Below are 19,961 nucleotides of genomic sequence, written 5' to 3'. Positions count from 1 at the left end.
TTGACCTGGTCCTCTGCTTCCACAGTTTGTCCTGTTTATGGACAGCAGAGGCCATAAATCTACTATACTAGACGAGCAGTGAAGCACAGGGGAGCAGAATACAAGTACATGATTTTAACACCCCTAAACAAGCCAGGAGTGCCTGTGCAAATATGCAACATATCTGCACAGTGTATGTTAAAAAGATTCTTCAAGTGTGACAGAGTGTTGCACTCGTTGTCAATATAGACTAATTTGTTTATTTGAGGGAAATTTAATTAATAACAGGAACTAAATCTATCATTTTTTTAAAAAAACAGCCGATTTCCAGCCTAAAACATGTCTCTCTTAATTTACCACCTGCATTAACATATTTATTAGACTCAAGGGATTCATTTGAAAGATCCCATTAAAAATAAATGAAGAACTGAAATGGTATTAAAGGAATACATTCATTTCTGTGTTTGAAGAGAACCTGTTAAATGATGGTCCCGAGAGATGTGTTGGTTGTCTTACAAGTATAAGCTGATTATTTAGTAAATTTAAGGTAAGCCTTTTGAAACTAATGAGATGAAACACACTCTTATAGTTTCCACTTTCCATGATAAAAACAAATTTTCTTTCAAGATAGAGCGAATTGACTTGTCAGTACACAGAAAACTGAAATAAACAGAGATATTTGAAACTGAGACTGTTTAAAAATAATGCAAATTCCTCTACTGATGACTGCATCTGTTGTTTTGTTTTTGTTTTTTGTGTGTTTTTTGTTTTTTTGCTTGCTTTTAGTTAATATTTTAGCCCAGTCATGCAAAGCATGATGCCAATCTTAAACATGTTTTTCTTGAGAAAGGTGATTACATTAATATTCCAACCAACAAATTTACAGGAGATTTAAAGAGCCGTTTCTCTGGGATTGTAAAGCAGAACCACAAGCACATATGGTTTAACTGTGCATCACTGGGAGCTGTAACCAAGTTAAGACTTAACTAATCTAATTCTATGGCATGCACAAATTTAATTTCTATTTAAGTCAGCCAACTGCAGTGACTGTAACCTGATCAGATTAAAAACAGACCTCATAAAGACTCAATGTGTGCAAAGATGGTAAAAAAAATCCTTCTTAAAAATTTTTTTTGACAGTTTAAAGGTGATCACATCGCTATACTATTACCTTGATACCTCTAGTCAAGTGCGTGGCCAGCAGGGTGGACAACCTCAATATTACTGGTTTATTATTGCAACTTTATCTTTCCATTTTATATTAGGCTTTGTGTTTGTTTTGCTTGCTGTTAAGGTTTTCTGCTCCTTTTTTACATTTTCAAAAAAGAAAATTAAAAAAAGGTACATACAGTATGTCAGATGTTCAGAAGTGGTTTTTGAAAGGAAAAGCTTCCAATAGTTGACAGTAACGGTAGTTATGTCAGGCTCAAACATGGTAACAGTAATAAAACACCATTCAAAAGTTATAAAAAATTAAAAAAAAAGTTAAAGATATTATATAATAAATGACTCACTCTTTATGTCAATAAATAAAAGGAAATTACTGTTATTATGTGACTGTCAAATGCTGCATGAGCAACATTGATCTGACAAAGTATTTGTGTCAACCAGCTATATCAGACACCTTTTGTAAGAACTGAGTTTGATCAAATTATGATGCACAGAGGATCCTGATAGCCTTTCTTTTGCCTTCAGTCTGTCTTTCCAATATGTTTTGTCTACTTCATTGGTCACATATGTTTTCAAGCATATTTATCTTTTTATTTTCCTTTTGCAAGTACAAACACTCCAAATGCTCTTAATAGAAAACCACCTGATCTGTAACCACTGCTGTCAATTGATTTCCCATTTGTACTGAACTTTAAGTCCGATTCCATGTTTACTCTAAATAGATTTGTTTAAGTATTCTGAGTATGATGTCTTGAAGTCAGGGAGTCATTCCCTCGCTTTCTGTGTTCTTCAGAAGGGAAGGTGAGACCCAGATGTCTTCAACCGTGTATTTGTATTCATCACATCTCCATTCACACCAAACAAGCAAACTGGAGGCAACCGGCAGCAGCATGTCATCTCCCTGCAAGTGCTCTGCACATGGCCGAGCCTTTTACTCCCCCACCAACATCGGATTGTATGCATATCATTGTGACATTTGTATTCAGAACGTGATCTGTCCAGCTTGATGAGATTTTCCTGCAAATATTAGATTTTTTTTTCTTCTTCAAGAAGTAGTATGAATTTCAGGCTTATCAGTTGTGATCTGCTTCATACTCTAAGCGATTTGTTGTTTTAAATTAGATGCCAAAAATAAATAAATAAATTCAGCTGACTAAACAGTGAGTGGAAGCGTATTTTATTTTCAGGCATGGCCTTCAAGGAGCACAATCGTGGACAGGACTAAGTAAACAGAGAGACGGAGGGAGGAGAAGGTACGGAAGAAGACAGATGGAGGGGTGGAGGATAAAGGTAAGGAGTGAGAAAAGGGAGGGAGGGAGAATGGGAGCTTTGGCTAAGGAGGGAGATGTGTGTCAAGACTGTTCATTGTGTGCAGACTTCATACTGTACATGCAAGGACAATATCTCCTTCAAAGCAGCAAACATAAAGAGGAGCAGTTGGTAGTTAAAAGCTCAAATGAATTCAGCGGTAAATGTTATTTATTTCCCGCAAATGTAGCTTGTTTATAGCTTTCATGGTCCTTGACTTTTAATGATCGTGAAGAAATATGAAAACAAAGATTAACTCTCATCAAAACATTTGTCCACTGAAATGTAACTGATTTAAAGGGGGTGACATTTCATTTAAAAATCACATATTTTCAGTAAAACTTTATTTAAAAAAAATAAAAATAGAAAAACATAATATTCCTTACCATAAGTGCTTTTTTTATAAGAAAAACAAAAAAAACATAATAAACCAAACTCCAGAAATCATTCAGTAGTCAGGACATATTTTACAGCGGTGCATTTAAACATTGGAAAATGCAAGAAGATTTTTATTTACTGTACTTTACATTTAAAGTCCTTTTTATATCCAATATTCAGAAGTTTCCAAGTGTTGACTGTGTGAGAAGACAAGCTGTGACTTCGCAGCTGTGGGAAAACCGGTTTTTACCATTGAGTTTTCTGCTGTACCTTGCTTCAGGCCTGTTTCCTCCTTCTGGTTTCCTGCATCTCACACTGTTCCATTTGATTGAAGAGATTTTTCCTGCATTTAGACAATATCCAGAGGCATTTCATCCAGTAGAATGCCAGCTTTGTCTGAAAAAAATGGATGTCATTGTCTTCTATTTGGTACTCAAGGACACCAGCTGGTTAGAGGATACAGCATGCAGTGGACGGTCTTAAACCTGTAGAAGGCAGAGTTATGAATTATATCTCAGAGGCTACTGTTATTGAAGCCTGGCAGACTTTATCCAAAAGACCAAGGTCGGTCTTAAAGGACCTACATTTTCAGAAAAGCCTTCAATCACTTTGGTTTACCAATCACTTTTTGTGTGTGTGCATGTGTGTGTGTTACACCTCGTCATAATAAGGAGGGAACTTTGGTGTTTTATGTGCAAAAGTCCATTTCATGAAAATATTGCATCTCAAAGAGCTAAATGATGTAAAAAGCAACCGTTTCAATTATCCTTATGATTGATGGTGATGTCATGGTGATGGTGTGATAAGTGGTAGAAGTGAACAATTCATATACCCACAGCCCACTTCTCCCATTCTGAGTCCCACTCACACAGAAACACAGGAGCTGCAATATTTGTTGAAATCTGAATGGAGAATTGTTCCATTTTTATCATGCACCATGTGCACTTCTTACTCAGCTACTGGGGGTTATTCTAATGAAGGACATGGTTCCTCAGAATTAGTTGTTCCACATCATATTCTTAAACCTCATGGCCATCCATCCATCCATCCATCAATCCATCAATCCATCCATCCATCCATCCATCCATCCATCCATCCATCCATCCATCCATCCATCTATCCATCCATCCATCCATCCATCCATCCATCCATCCATCCATCCATCAAGCCATACAACACTGCTTGCCCAGGAACAACAGTATAGGCACAAGCTGTATTAAAAACTGTACTTTTTTGTAGGAGTGGTTATGAGATGCCACCAGCCATTGACTGTCTGCTCCTGTGTGGGGCGTCCCGTTTATCTAAATACGGTCTAATGATACATCATACAATTGAGGAAATGCAGAAAAGGTGATTAATATATAAAAGCTTGCCACCGCAGACGCAATGGTTATATTTACTCCAGGAGGTGGATGGTGTTCATACTGCACCAAATGAATAGTACTATCCCTGGAAGTGGACCACACTCTGTTTAAAGCGGACCAAACAGCAGGAGTGTGAATGTGCCAATACAAGTTATGCATTTCCGTGCAAGCGTGCTGCATTACAGCCTTTTGGGCTTAAAGTGGGAAAATAAATCAAGAGATGAAATATTTTGGTATAATGTCTAGGTATTTGGCACTAGTTCTCTGGACCCACTTCTATGCATATGCTTGTCCTGGCTGAAATGAATGCATCATGAACAAATGACAAACTTGATGGTAACCTGCTAAGGAGGTCTATCCATTTGAAGTAGATTTGTTTTAGGGAAAAATACAGGACATTGACTTCTGTCAACCAGGATTAAGTAACAAAGTTTTGCTATTTCCTTTTAACAAAGTTGTTGGGATCATAGGCAGCTGCCAAAAACATGTAATGGGTTCATTCTTATTTGTATGAGAGTGAAATTGAGAACTTGTCTCTTTATTAAAAAATTCAATGTTTCAAAACTCTCACAAATTTGAGGAGGTAAAATTGTTAAAAGCAAAAGTAAGACAAGGTTTTTATCTCGTCCAAGTCAGTTTGCAGCTTATTTATTCTACAATGTATGGTACATTTGTGTTACCATACAGAAGTGAAAAGAGGTTCAGCAGCTCTCAGAAACTGTCTGATCTTCCCTCATATGAGGAAGCAAATCTTAAAACTGCATCACTTCTCCTCTGCACTAGACAACCACATCACACAGCTACTGCCTGAAGCTTTCTCTGAAATCAAAGAGGCTAAATACACTGATCTGACTATGAATACGTTGCTCATATCTAGCCATTTACAAATTAATGGAAGGAAAGACAAACCTGGAGGGATCCTCTTCCTTAGAGAATCTTCCTTTCACTTCTATGCTGTTCATTTTGTTCTCAAATATCCCATAGCTCAAAGTCACCTGCAAAGCAAAGACGCAAAAAAAAAAAAAAAACAGTAAGAAGATGAGGAAAAAACTTTTTTGTTTGTTTGTTTGTTTGTTCATTTGGTTGTGTGACAATACCTGCCAGGGTATGCTCCTTTGGCTTATGAGTAGCAGGTTTTCTAGATGGGAATGAAATAAAGGACAGTGGACCATCGAGATGCCAAGTCTCTTTTCCACAATGAAACCCACTGTACAGTCATCAGGGAGGCGGATTCTTGCTGATGTCCGCTCGAACTGAGACCCACTGAAATGAATACATTACAATGTTGCACAGAGATATGCAGGCTGTGGCTTATAATGATAATTTTGTTTAAAGGGAAACTTGTCAAAAAGTTTTGAAACAGTCTAACTTTTAACCTGAGGGACATTATTGGTGTATTTGCATGTCATGGCCCATTAGCTATTCATTAAGTGCACTTTAATGCTGACCTTTCCCAAAGAACACCATAAATTTTTGGATTGATTCCCCACCATCAAGCCTTGGGCTGCCATTAGCTCTTTGAGAGCAGAATAAATACAGCCTTGTAGAGGGTTGAAATTTGCCTTATGCTGGTGTTTCATACCTCTCAGCATTAGTCAGCTTTCTTTTTTTATCACAGTCATCCTGCTGATTAATGCCAAGGGGGGGGGGGGGGGGGGGGGGGGGGGGATGGGGGACAACAGCTTTCCAGTTTTACTTTATTTCTACCTTGTTTGTGCATTTTTGCTACAATGTGAAAGAACAAAATTAAATGCAACAAGTCAAGATGGTTTGAGAAATGCAAATCTTTTTAGCGCTTCTGGAGCCTGAGCTGCATCACCGGGCAACTGCTTTATGAGTCCTAAAATGAGCTTTGAGTTGCTCAGTGTGAGATATCTCCTGCTGTTTTTCGAACAAGCTTCAAGTCAATTTTTAGTGCTGGGACTGAAAAGAAGTAGCCGGCTGGGGGAAATATGCACTCAATCTTACAACTGTGAACGTATTAAATAAGTAACTTCAAAGTTTATAACTTTGAAAGCAAACGCAACTTAAAGCAATAAGCTCAAACCAACAAAAGCAGGTTTATTTGTATCTAATGCAACACTCTAACAGCCATGGTCCCTGTCATGTCAAAAGTATATTTAAACTTGCAAGAATATTGAAGGTTTGCTTTACCTGGCCCATGGAGACATCTTCTCTGCCAGCCTTTTACTCAGGCAGAAGCCAGCTCCTCCTGTAGCGAACCAGAACCGAACTTCCTTCTGATAGACACACACAGTTGCCAATAAGTGCAACATAACTGTACTGAACACTTTTGACACAAATGAGGACTTCAATAAAGCAAAAACACAACAAAAAGGAATTTTTTAACTCCTGCTACAACACCGTCCAGTAATCCTGTGCATGTAACAGTCAGTGGAGCATGAAATTATCCCTGCTGCGGGAGCTTGCTCTGGTTGTTAGCTATTGCTTAGCAGTATCTGTAGTTTTGTGAGCGATGGCACAACTTCGGCAGTGCGAAATTCCCACTTCAAGGCAAGATGCTCAATTCAAAAGTATCCAAGCTTTCTTAAAAACTTTTTACATTTATACTTCATTAGTTTAAGTTCTACACAAAAATCCCCGATTCACTTTCCAGTTGCCTGGCCTTCAAACAAAACACATTTAGTCTGCATCTCTTTTACCTTTAATCCAATTACCATCCACTTTCAAAGTATTTTTTCCATCTTACACACACACACACACACACACACACACACACACACACACAGAGGAAATAAGAAGCAGCTGACAAAAAGGAAGAAACACAGAAACAGACATCATCCTCATACAAAACAAGAACAAATCCTTAAAATAGAAAACTAAGTCTTTATACAGAGAAACATAAAAAGACTTACTGGAGTGTTACAAATAGTTAGCAAACTGGTATTTTATCTCTCACACACACCCAGTGTCTGTGACAAGCAGGCAGGGAAAAGGCTGCCTCAGCGCGGAACAAACTCTTAATACTTCAGTCAGCAACGGAGTTCTTTTCTTTTCAACCAGTTTTTTTTACAAGTAACAAGTCTGCATGTGCTATTCCTGTCCTGTTTCTCAGCAGACAACAGAAGTCCTTTTATCTCACTCTTTACAAACAGAAATCTAACTGTGGTAAATGCTTGTTTGTAAGATTTGTAAGTTTAACGTATAAAGAGGGAATTTCAGGGACACCTGTAAAATTTATTTCTATCACCTTACTGAATATTTCTTGTCTTATAATCCAGTTATCACTTGGTAGTCTCCTTTTATTATATTTTTCTCTATTAGGCATTTTGGAAATATTTTTGTTTTGCCTTTTAGCTTTCTGCCATGCTTTTTATTATTTTTCATCAGTGTTTTCTCCTTCATCTCCTTGGATTGTTTGCATGTCTTTCCTTTCATACTTGAAATAATTTCTCCCATGTTTCCTTCCTTCTCCTTGTATTGTTTGATCCATAAATGCTGAGATGGATTTTTACTATTGAATTTTTTTTTTCCTTGAAACTCCCTCTTTTTTTTTCCATCCCTTTTCTTTCCAACCCCTTCTTCGCATGCCTTCACTTTCTTGTTCACATTCCTCCTTTCATTCTCTTCACTGCCTCACAATTACGACAGGAAATTGAAAAAGATGGGCAGGGAGATGTTTAGTAAGAAAAGAGGAGACGGAGGGGAGCCTGACATTTGTTTTTATTTTCTCCTTCAGAAAATGGAAGCAGATGGAAGAAGGAAAGGAAGAGAGAGCAGGAGGAAAACAGGAAGCAAAGACTAATAAGGATCTATTTTTCAATATAAATGGATGCAATCAGAGCGCAGAGTGTGACACGGGGGAGATGAAGAGAGTAATTTCAAGAAATGAGCGAGAGAGACTGAAAACTGCAGTGCGCTTACTGGAATCAGGATGCACTTTAACGCTGTATAAGCATTAACTCTGTGAACTCAGAGGCACACATACACACACGCAAACGCACACACACACTGGTTACATGTGTAGACCTGCATGAGCTTTTAAAAACTCAGCCTCACTCTTTGTGTGCATGCTGATCTTTGTATGAGGGTTCAAACAAAACACTGATCACTTTGTAAGTGAGCAAAGGTTCCACTTTTCACGCAGCTCTGCTCCACCCACACAATTACATCCACCCCTTTTATCCATCTAGCATCAGTGGGAGGAGAAAAAGAAAAACTGTGGGAAATATGGATTATAAATGGTATTGGTTAACCTGTCCAGGTTCAATTTCACAAGCAGAGAAAAATGGAGGAAAAAGGGAGAACAGAAAGAATTAGATGTTCATTAATGGGGAGGTAAAGGAAAGTGGCAAGCAAAAGAAAGAAAGACCCGGCCTAATGGCTTGTGAATAGTAAAAAAAAGCTATTATAGTTAATTTATTCTTTTTGAGGATGTTTACCTTCATGGGAAGCAGGTTTTTTTCTCACTTTGCACATTTTTCTAATGTAATTATCTTCCATATCCGCTTTATGACCATGCCTTCCAGGGGATACTGTGTTGAGGCTCAGTAAAAGCAATTAAATCATTTTAGGTCTTCCCATAGCAAGAGGTATTTACTGAGACACATTCATTTCAGAGTGGGTTTTAAGAAATTTGTACTGATCGTGATTTATTACAACCAACTGATTTATTTATTTTTTGTAATATTTTTCACATATTTCAACTTTTGAGTATCCAATAACATTCAATCAGTATCTATTTTTTTGGCCATCAGAAGTTTTTTCTTGATAAATGAATGAAAGGAAAATAAGAAAATGAGTGTCCAGTAGATATTATGAACTATGTTTCTGCTTTGCAAAGCTTAGACAAGCAGACAAGATTCAGTGCTGAAGCTTTTTCTGCACAAACAAATAAGTTTAGGAGTGTTATCATGAATAATCAACTCAGTGTGTGTGGTACCGTAGTATTCCCTTCCAGCAGTTCGTGAGCGGTGATGGGCTTGTCCAGGCTCGGTTTGCCTATGTAGATGTCACCGTCTTGGGGGAAAGAGGAGAGCAGAGAAATGAGAGCTCCGGGGTTCAAGTAGTTATCATCATCCACATGACAAAACCACCTGAGGAATAACAGAAGGAAAAAGTTTGATTTAATTATTTAACTATATTGTCTGGGTTTCTCATCTTCAGTCCACTCCTCATTTTCTTTTCACTTGATCCATTAATACATTATACCCCGATTTTCCTCTTTGTTCCATCTATTCTTGCAACAATCCTCAACGACATCCCACTACCAAGCAGTGGATCAGTTCAGTTTTTAAATCTTTTTAAGTAAACTTTACTGTGTTTTAATGTTTGTGAGTCTATTTAGCTCCTGAATAACTGACACCTTATGTTCACAGAAAGATACATAATCCATCAGTAAGGACACAGTGTGGAATGTTTTTATCAGTAAATATGTGTTGTTTTTATCTTAACGATAAATTGGTTTTTAAAAAATCCTTTAAATATCTGCAAACTGTCTCCAACATACAGATTTAGGAAACTGATATCTTTGTTATAAGTTCTGTAATTATGAACTGCTGGAGTAGATTCTACACACAGATAAGTGAGCTGCAGTAAAGACAGAACAAAAAGGCACAAAGAATGGAGACTTTTCTAACAGCAACTCCCTAAATAATGTCTCTGGTTACAATTCTTTGTAGTTGCTGATCACAGAGACAATTTTTCAATCATTTCTGTCCCTTACAAGACATTAAGTTTGAAAAAAAAGGATCAAGTTAAAAGGAAATAACTGATCTTTAAGTACTTTAATCTTTTTCAGTGTTGAACTCAGATGTTAAATGTAAAATCATTTTCTGTTTTTCATTATCATGATGACAGAGTACTAACTAAAGTGTCCATTATTATTAGCATGAGATTTTATTTTTGCATCTTATAAAAACAACAATGAGTAAAGATGAGGCACCAAAACTACTTGGTTCAGTTTACAGATTAAAAGCACTGTCAGATTTATAAAAGCATCATGGTTTGGGTTCAGAAACACCCTTTGTGAACATTACCAACATGTTAGAACTTATTTATGCTCAATATTAAACATGCATGTGTGCACACTTAGGCAGTCAATCCCATGGCTGAATGTGGAATGGGTAATTACAAGGGTCAAAACTTCTTTTTTTTTTCTTTTTTTTGGGTCATCCTCAAAGGATCATTTTCGCCACATTATTAGAAGTCATTATACTCTTTGATGTTTTCATTTGTATTTATTTTCTGACAACTTAACACACATGATGTCAGATCTTCTTTCCAATCCAAAGAGACAGCAAACAAGAGCAACAAAGTCCAAATGACAAATCTTCTGGTTTCAAACTTGTTTTTGCTGAGATCCTAATGGCTGCTCAACAGTGCAAACGGCTTCCTTCCAAACCAAACAGCCTAAATCCTCCGTTCCATGGGACTTCAGTGAAGTTGGACTGGTTCCTCTGGCATTATAACCAAACTGAAAATACTCTTTCATTGTCCATGCCATCTTTAAAACAGGACAGTCATCAGTGCCTTAGTCAGACACAATAAACACAAGCTGTTAGGTTTTATTAAATGTGCAATGTAGATTTGAAATTTCATCAGCTATGTTTAGGGTTAAAAGTAGATCTTGTTCCAGAGGTATTTACAAGGTGCTATGAACAGTTTTCAGAGCCTCATGTGTTTCAGGTGAAGAGAAAAATAAATTTGACACTCTGTGATTAAATGAAGTATTAAGAAGTGATGGTGAGTCCAGAAGTATACTTTCATAGCAGGTGATGGTTCTAATAAAACCAATGTGACAGCCTGCTCTCACAAGAAAACCAGTAAGTATGTTCATGCCATGATTGATGGTTGCAAGTTGTGAGATCACAACATTTCTCTGGGCTGTTGTCTGTCGAAGTGCTCACATAACATGACAGAAATTGCACTCCATGAATTTCAAAATGCTTTTGTCCTAAAAATGCCTGACACACCAAAACTGGTTTCACTTCCAATCTGAGTGTTTAAGAGTGTTGGTTAAAAGAAGCTCTCTCCCTTAGTTTTTTTTTTTTTTTTAAACTCTTATTAGGTTGTACTCCTCCTAAGGAACTTTGGTAAAAAAAAAAAAAAAAGAAAAACCAGGGTCCTGAAACTGCAGCTTCATGAGTCTCTGCTTAAATCAGCATCAGCGGGACCCGGGCAGTGTTCTTGCATGTGGACTTTCATGTAAACTTGTTTTTTTTTTTTTTTTTTTACTTCTTTGATGTCTTTCTGCTAAACCTGCTGCCCTTACCATCAGATTTCCACACTTAGATCAATAAAACTTGTAATCTTAATGCAATCTTCAAATCCAGTGGAAGAAGGATGGTAGATGAACAGAAATCTGTCTCACCTTTTGTTCGAGGCCATGAAGCCGTCGTACTCGGCTGACATCTTGCAGGACAGAGCCTGCTGACTGTGATCTGAGTGGCAGCCAGTTACCACCATGTTATAGCCTGGACCGAGAGAACAGAGGAGAGATCTATTCAGAGGAATATGTTTTCATTCAAAAGGTATCACTACCATGGATGGTAATGCAATCTGTACAATCTATTCTTTCTTTTTTTTTTTTTTTTTGCAATTTTACCCAAACAATCCTGTTTCTGTTTAATGAATAACTGAAAGAATGTGAGAAAGCATGTAGAGAAAGAATGAAAGGAGAGAAGTGTCCAAAAATAAACAGATCAGAGGGAAAGAAGATGAACAGGAAGAGAAAGAAAAGGAATTGTGGAAGGGAAAATGAGAAGTAAATTAAAAGGCATGCATGAAAGAGTCCGATTGAGGGAATGATGAGGAGTGGACAGCAGAGTGTATAGATATACACATGACCCAAATGTGATTGCTGAATTCCAAAGCAAAACTCATCAATATCTTCTACTAACAGCAAAAAAAACAAAAAAAAGAAAGCTTTTGGGTCCCGTCCACAGGGATCTGCTCCCATTTGCTCACAGCCAGCCACTGATGTAGGATGATAAGGTCTGGCTTGCACTTTGAGTTTAAATTGACCATTCATTAGTTGTCACATCAGCTGGTGAAATAGGCTAGAAACAAGAGACTGGATGGAAATGAGAAGCTTGTTTCAAGCAAAACAGCAGATGTCAAGCAGCAAATCTGCTGCTGCTTCATTGCAAGCAGCATATGTGCAATGCTAGATTACATAGTTCTACAAGCAATGTGTTTGGACAGTGTACACACCCGTCTGTTCTCATAAGCTCACTTTTTTGCACTGAAACACTATGATATGTTGATTTTGGCTACAAGCATACAAGAGATGTGTCCACTTTTGAGATGGGTCTAAGTGCATGGAGCCAAAAGGTTTACAGAAATTTAAAGTGTACAAATGAGATTTTCTTACCTTGTGAACTTAAGTCTTCATCTTCTGTGTCTGTATAAATAAATGTCTAAAGGAAAAAAAATGGAGGTTTGATTAGGGTCATTTAGGATAAACTTATTAACAAATCATATTCCCACTATACTGATTTCCTTTTAAATAGTGTTAACTCATAAGATTGTCCATTGATGGATTGGATAATACCTTACATATACACATAGCACATGTACAAAAATGCACACCAGTGATCAAAGGAGCACTACATGGCTAAGTCCATCTTGTCCTTGCCAGATGATAAATCGTATATCCCACACACTCACTTTTTACAGTATGTCCCTGACATCACAGCTTTCCCTGAGTCTGCAGCCGTTCAGCCACACAGACACACTGACAGACACACAGACTTATATACAGAATGATGTGTGGTGAAATACTGACATCTCCTGGTACACACCTGTAAAGACCATGTGTTGATTTCTTTGGGAAACTGTATCATCTCCTGATACATTTCCCCTCTAAATATCTCTTTAAAACTAATCCAAATAGAAGTGCTTCACTTTCCATGTAATTCAAGTCAAGCTGATCCTGCAGACACTCAACAGGGAGGATTTTAATCTTTATGGTCTGCAGGTATCAGAGATTGAGGTTTGCATCAGTGATTTGAGCAGGCCGCTCCATCTTCACAGCCCCTCAGGCTCAAGCATGCTGGGTATTGGACTTTCTTTGCCAGTAAGGCACCAGATAACTTCAGAGTAGGACAAATCACCAGTTAGATGAGATAAAAACAAACCATAACTTATTCATTCAACTCAAGGGGACTGAATAAGTGTTTTAGCTACAATACAAGAATAATAAAAGATGTTTATTTGTTTTTGTTCTTGGCAAACACTTCATAAGGAGTGATCGTCATCAAAGTGGGAGAAAGTTGACCTTCCTAACTATCAGTCATATTTGGTAAAGTTTCTCTATAAACAACATCAAAAAGACACTAGGAGGAAATGTGACATACTAACATCTATAATGTGTGAATCACAGAAATCATTGAACAACATTACTTCTACATTCACAACTAAAGCAGCAGAATAAGAAAAAAAAAAGTAAACTGTAATTCCAAAACTTCTTAAAAATATATCTGTGTTGAAGTGAATATGATCGGTGGAGGTGTTTTTAAGATAGAGAGAATGTGACATCTCATTTTGTTCATAAACTAGAAATTTGCACAACAGAGGAGAATAGGCCTTGAAACCTGACCTATCACTGGAGCCTGACATCTTTCTAATAAATAACTTATCTTCATAATTACCAACATTACACAAGCAGTGAATTTAGCTAATGGAAATAGAGACGCGGGGGGAAATTATTTCACAAAATTTTTTCAAGAGAATTTAAGGGTTTTGAATGGAATCTGTAGAAGCAAATATTTAAAAAGCCATGATCAGCTGGTCTTTTAACTATGTCCATTTTTGTTCTTTATACTGTCTGTGGGTGAGTGTATGTGTGTTTTATAATAAGAGATTTTCCATATTAAGCTCCCTGTCTGACATTAGAGCCATCTAATGACTGTAATACCAGGATTAAAGGATGGGAGATTAAAAAAAGGTGTGTAACCTGATTAATATACTATATTTTATTTTCAGTCAGTCATTTCCAAAATGCTTATGCCACTTCAGTATCACAGGAAAGCTGGAGCAAATCCCAGCAATTACCAGGTGAGAGGCAGGGTACACCCTAGACCGGTCGCCAACCAATCACAGGGCCAACACAGACAGGCAAACAACCATTTACACAAAATTATATAATATAATACTATATAATATAGTATTATATAGTGTTCTATTATTCTGGGATAGCAAAAAGATGGGGTAATGTATTGTTGCTGAAATAAAATTTTTGTATATTATATTATATTATATTATATTATATTATATTATATTATATTATATTATATTATATTATATTATATTATATTATATTATATTATTCTGGAATAACAAAAAGATGGGGTAATGTATATATTTGCTGGAATTTTTGTCCCCTCACCAGTAAATGGTGACAAGAAAATACATACCCTTTAAGCTTTTACCGAATTGCTTCATCCTGGAATGTATGATTAAGGCTCTCACCAAGCAACAACTTTTAGGGGAAATTCATGGTCAGGGAGTATTTTCAAAAGGTTAATTTGTTTACTGGTTATAACTGGTTTGACAAAGTCACTACTTTTCGGTTTATTTCCAGTTTTTGATGCCTTTCATATATAATTTATTTAACCGAAGTGCGATGTCCTCATTTTCAGCTCAACATTTTTTTTCTTTTTATTCTGGGACTGGAGCAGCTTTGCATTTTTTATAGTTCAAAAGATTTTTTTTTTCTTGTCTGTTGTGTTAAATAGGAAACAAAGTGTTCAGATTAATTATATGTGTGAATGTTCGGGCTCCAAGATAAGTGAGAGAGCTACTGATACACAATCTGCAGTATAAATATAAGTAAACTGGATGTTATGAACAACAGAAAGTAGGTCTTTTTGATGACTGTACAAACCTCTTTTAGCTTAATTAATAAATTTAAAGCTGGCCATGTCACACTATGACTTGGTGCTTGCAACACTTTCTTTGCTGTTTTAAGAAAAAGCTGCCTTCTGTTAAATCCTTTCTGTGACTTCAAACAATTTGGTCATTTTAATAAATATGACCCCCTTTCCCTCCATCACTTGCTGCCCCAAAGACTTCTTCTTGCTTTTGTTTACCCTCTCTCTCTGCCACTACACCATCATCGAGTCAGGAGAAGGATGAGGGGTAATAAGATACCTGTATCAATCCTTGTCTCCACTATCACCTTGTCTCCACTATCACCACAACAACCAATGCCACAAAATTCCCTTGAGGAAAATCTGCCACCACAGTACGAGTTTGCTCATAAATCAAACCAAACCACCTGAACTAAAATCATTCAGTCAGATGAGCAAAAGAGACAAAGATCAGACTTGTAAACAGGTTGTAAACATAGTTTGTGAAGAACTTTACTGAGGCCTGTCAGGAAAACATAGATTGTGTTTTTTTGGGGTTTTTTTTACACTGTCAAAGGAATATTAAATAAAACGTGTCTCTATAACAGAAAGTGTGTGTCAGTAATGATTCTGATCAAAATAGCAATAAAAAAAAAAAATCTTTTTTTTTTTTTAAATATCTCATTAAGATTTGCTCATATTCCACTGACATCCTGAGGGACCTTGAGGGATCTTTGCTGAGAGTGAACATTTCAATTCATCAAGATATTCCTTTTTTAATAAATGCAAACAATCAGAAGATGCTGCTGTAAATTTCAACTCCAGACACTTATATGTGTAGCAATGAAATGTGACAAAACATGTTTGGAGAGATGCTAAATCTTTTTTATCAAGTTTTCTGGATGCAACACAAAACACACTAAACATGACCGTTCCCTCATTTCTCTCATTTCTTTGTTGATCAGAAAATGCATCTTTAGCACCATCAGTTCTTTCCTTTGGCTTTAAACCCTTCTTTTTAATCCTAAATAATCAGCAACCTCCAGCCCATCACTGTTGTTCTCTCACTGGAGCTGCTTCTGGAAAGTTACTAGAATGTTCAACAATGCAGAAACATTGCTACACGTGGTGTTGCTGACAGTAAAGTTGAGCATATAAGTCTTAATGGACACATGACATGAGACACTGTGCACTGCTTTCACTTTTTGCTGGCAATGACCTCAGAAGATTGTGTTATTTAGCAAGTAATTACACCCAGCATCCACCAGTATAGAACACAGATTGTTCAGCTGCTTTGCAAACAATCCAAACTCTGCTCTAAGTTTAAAGGCCCATATATGCTCCCATGCACTCGTAAATGGGAACATCCATTTCAAACGTTGCCATTGCCATACGTTGTGCGTCGTTTACATTGCCATTGTTGTTAACTCCACTAGTGAGTGATGTTGATTTTGGAGTTCACGTCACATTTTGACACTGACTGACTATACTAATACTCAGCTATGAAGTTGTTTACTGTAGAAGACAAAAACTCCAATGATTTTTGATGTTTTTAACTTCTTCTGTCTTTTTTTAAGGGGCTTTTTATGTGCTGGTTTCTGTATTGTCTTCTTCCTGTTCCTCTTCTTCTGCAGTATATTCCATTTCCATGTCAGCTATACAGCTCAACACTGTATTGTGGTTTCCGGTTGGTATTATTCTCAGACAGATAGCTAAACTTCTTAAAAACAGTCCAACTTACAAGCTTAACCAACAGAGGAGACAGGCAAAAATGGCTTTCTATCTGTGTATCTGTCTTCTGTATCGAGTCTAAATGGGCCTTAATGCGGTTTAGCATGCTAAAGAAAATCAGAGAACATAATATAGCTACGTGTTAGAACATATTTACTGTACGTATAGAAAGTAACTTAGCAGGGTCTTATTCTTTTGCTCAGAGCCTTTTGCTGTTTCTAAATTCCTTTATTTTTTTTTTAGCTCTTAACTCGCTGGAATTATAATTGGTCATATGGTGAAAGGAACTGTGCTTTGTAAGCGTGATGAGGTTCTTTCTGCTCTCCAATCTGCCTCTTTACTTCCTGTTCTGCAGCTTCCGTTTCAGTATTGTTAACAGAGTCACTGCATGGCTGCTGCTTCCCCTCAGCCGAGACAACCTGCCTGCACAGCTTCCTGTGTCTCTCTGTGTGTTTTCTTACATTGCTGCCGAATCCTGCATTTGTATTTGTGTGTTTATAAGACTGTTACACGTGAACAGCAGTTCTGTTTTTAATGGGTTTTCTCAGATACAATAACCAAGGCAAAGAGGAAGCAAAATAAATAATCCAGTGTTTTTAGAAAGACGAGCACTTGACTCAGTATCTTCCTTTTCTGGTCTTTCTGTCAAGACTTTCTTCTCCAAGACAGAAGAGCGGTTGTGAAATGCTCACCTTTCATCTCTTTTGCTTATTTAAAGAAATCATCACAGGAATTATCTTAATATTAAAGTTAAAAACGAGAGTTTTGTGGAATTTATGACATATCTGGTGTTTATTTACATCAGTGAAATGAACAACTAAATTGTTCTGTCATTTGTCACGAAATGTTTCCCTGTTCGCTTTCAAGCATATGAGTCGATGCTGGTTTCTGCTGCATCGACAACATCAACTCTACACTGTACATATTCTTCACAGGGATTAGCTTGTTTGATTTTGAGCCAATTTGGACCGCTGCAGATAAGAAACTGCGTACTGTGAGATAAACAGATGCTCATGGTAAAGTGTTTTGATGTGCATAGATATAATGGAATCAAACTTCACTGAGAGGTCAATGAGAATACAAATGTGCATGTACAACAATCTGACCAAGAGAAAACACCTTTTTTGTGTTATTTTTTTATTTAAAATCCTGCACTCAGTGCCACAACTCTTGTAGCGTACTCTTGTTAATATTATCTGCTGCAAAACATTTTAAACAGAATACCAGATATCCTAAAGTCACTCCAACAGAATTGTGACTTTCTCATGAGACACAGTAGCAATACATGATCTCATGCTCACCAGGCTAAAAACTATTAAAAAGTCTCAGTGAGGGAGTTTTGTAGTTTGAAAAATCCCTAAACGTTTTAGATGCAGTTAAAACTTCTAGGTGAACTGTCACCTGAGACCAATTAGAATATTTTTTAATTGATTCCCTTACGACTTGTGTGTTTTTTTTCTACCAAAAGTAAACGGGCTTACAACTTTATAGGATCACAAGGCCTCATGGATCAGGCAGCTTACCTGAAATAAATACATGTTGACTTATGAGTGGTTCATGAGCCCAGCCTGGAGTCTAACTACTTGGTCTGTTTTATCCTAAGATTTTCACTTAATTGTGCTTTTGAGAAAGGAGAAATATATCCTTCATAAATCATTATGCCAGCCCATGTCAGGTATCAACATGCATGATTTAAACACTTTATGAAAGTAGTCTATTTTTAGTTTCTCTTTTTCCAAGGGGGGGGGGGGGGGTTTCCAAAATTACCACTCAGGTCATTTGTTCCTGTACAACTTATTACTTTGTTGGGGGGGAGTATCCTCCTACAGTTAACTTCTAGACTTCATGGGTGAAAAAGTTTCAGCCAACACTCACGTGCGTCTTGGTCTTTGAGATCCATGTCTTCAAAAGAAGCGCAAGTCGCGTGCTGTGGAACTTCCCGGTGGTTTTAACAGCTATGAAGATGTCCTCGAGCTTCAGGTTCGCCTGAGTGACATGTGCAGCTTCGGGCAGAGGGTCTCCTCCAATCTGCTCATTAAGATGTGCTTTTTCTCCGCTGCTGCGATTGGAAACCGAGATCCGTGTGTTCTCCACCGCACTGGCAACCTGCTGCTGCGCAGCACTTGGCGCTTGATGGCCGGAATTTAGTTTGGGAAAGTTGATCGTGTGTAATTGAAAATCCACGTAGACAATTAGGAAGAAGGTGACAATCAAGACAAGAAACCTCCGACGTATCCATCTTTTGTACATGGTAAAGCCCAAAGTTGATCAAATCATCAAAAGTAATAAAGTGACGCTGCGGGTTTCTTCATTTGCTCATCCAGATGTTTTTCATTCGTTTCGATCTCATTTCATAGCGGTTCCTCCATCACTTCTTCGTCTTCCTCCTCTGGTGATTTCCTTATTATAAACTCATCATTCCTATGATGGTATTTTGGAGATCAGACTATATTAGATCTGAGCATTTAGTCTAATCTCCAGATTATTTTGCTGCCAGTTGTATAAAACAGCTCGACCTACACGTGACTGATTTCCGATCATTTTCTACATTTTTTTTAAAGCTTCCAAGCTGTATCTGTCTTCGGTCACAGTGGTGCCCAGGCGGCTTCTGTGGCTGTTAAGTTAGATGGAAATCACGTCAGCGGATGTAGTTTTTCAAAATAAAGCAGAGTAGAGACAAACACACTTACGGTTAGGATTTTTTTCTCTTTCTTTTGAAATAATAGTCATGGGTGATCTTACAACTAGAGAAACTTATGTACATGCATTAGAGAAAAATAATGTGCTCACTTACATGATGCTTAGAAGAATTTCTAAAATAAATAAAAAAAAATAGAAAAAAGAAAAAAAAAGATCAGTTATTTTTTATTGCATTAAATAGTGTTTTTAATGGCGTGGTTTTGCTCATTTTTTGTCCTTAAACCAAGATTTTCAATCCCTATAAGTTCCGTTTTGATCTAATAGTAACTGTAAGAAACAAAAAACACATCATTCCTAATTTCAAATACATGTATTACATGTTTGTAAGAAATATTAGTATTTTGATGTATTTTGCACAAAAAGAGGAAATGTTTTTTGGTGTAACTGTCATTTCCACCACACACGACATGTGACCTTTTGGATTTTCTTTTTCTTTAAACCGTTGGTACACTTGTAACCACAGACAGCGTCGTGTGACGAGACAGTAGGAGAGTAGAGTCAGCTCCATGGAAGGGAG

General features: G+C 37.1%; 1 protein-coding gene across 1 annotated transcript; it reads right to left on the bottom strand.

Moving 5' to 3' along the window:
- Positions 1-2,938: 2,938 nt before the first annotated feature.
- On the bottom strand, positions 2,939-19,202 carry mfng (MFNG O-fucosylpeptide 3-beta-N-acetylglucosaminyltransferase). The gene is made up of 8 exons (XM_079264863.1): positions 18,620-19,202; positions 12,535-12,580; positions 11,533-11,635; positions 9,103-9,256; positions 6,354-6,439; positions 5,297-5,462; positions 5,109-5,194; positions 2,939-3,320 (listed from the first exon to the last, which is right to left on the bottom strand). Exons 1-8 carry the CDS (start codon positions 18,992-18,994, stop codon positions 3,269-3,271), a joined length of 1,068 nt encoding a protein of 355 aa, XP_079120989.1. The 5' UTR covers positions 18,995-19,202; the 3' UTR covers positions 2,939-3,268.
- Positions 19,203-19,961: the final 759 nt, after the last annotated feature.

This window comes from Telmatherina bonti (genome assembly GCF_933228915.1).
Source record: "Telmatherina bonti genome assembly, chromosome: 3".
NCBI classification, from domain to species: Eukaryota; Metazoa; Chordata; class Actinopteri; order Atheriniformes; family Telmatherinidae; genus Telmatherina; species Telmatherina bonti.
This window is presented reverse-complemented; position numbering and strand designations above follow the sequence as displayed.

What these genes read in the sequence shown, in the direction of transcription:
- mfng (XM_079264863.1), bottom strand. Translation starts at nt 18,994, where the DNA reads ATGTACAAAAGATGGATACGTCGGAGGTTTCTTGTCTTGATTGTCACC. An exon ending in TCTCAAAGACCAAGACGCAC is followed by an intron (nt 12,581 to 18,619) that starts GTGAGTGTTGGC and finishes TTTTTCCTTTAG; the next exon opens with ACATTTATTTATACAGACAC. An exon ending in AAGATGTCTCCATGGGCCAG is followed by an intron (nt 5,463 to 6,353) that starts GTAAAGCAAACC and finishes TATTCATTTCAG; the next exon opens with TGGGTCTCAGTTCGAGCGGA.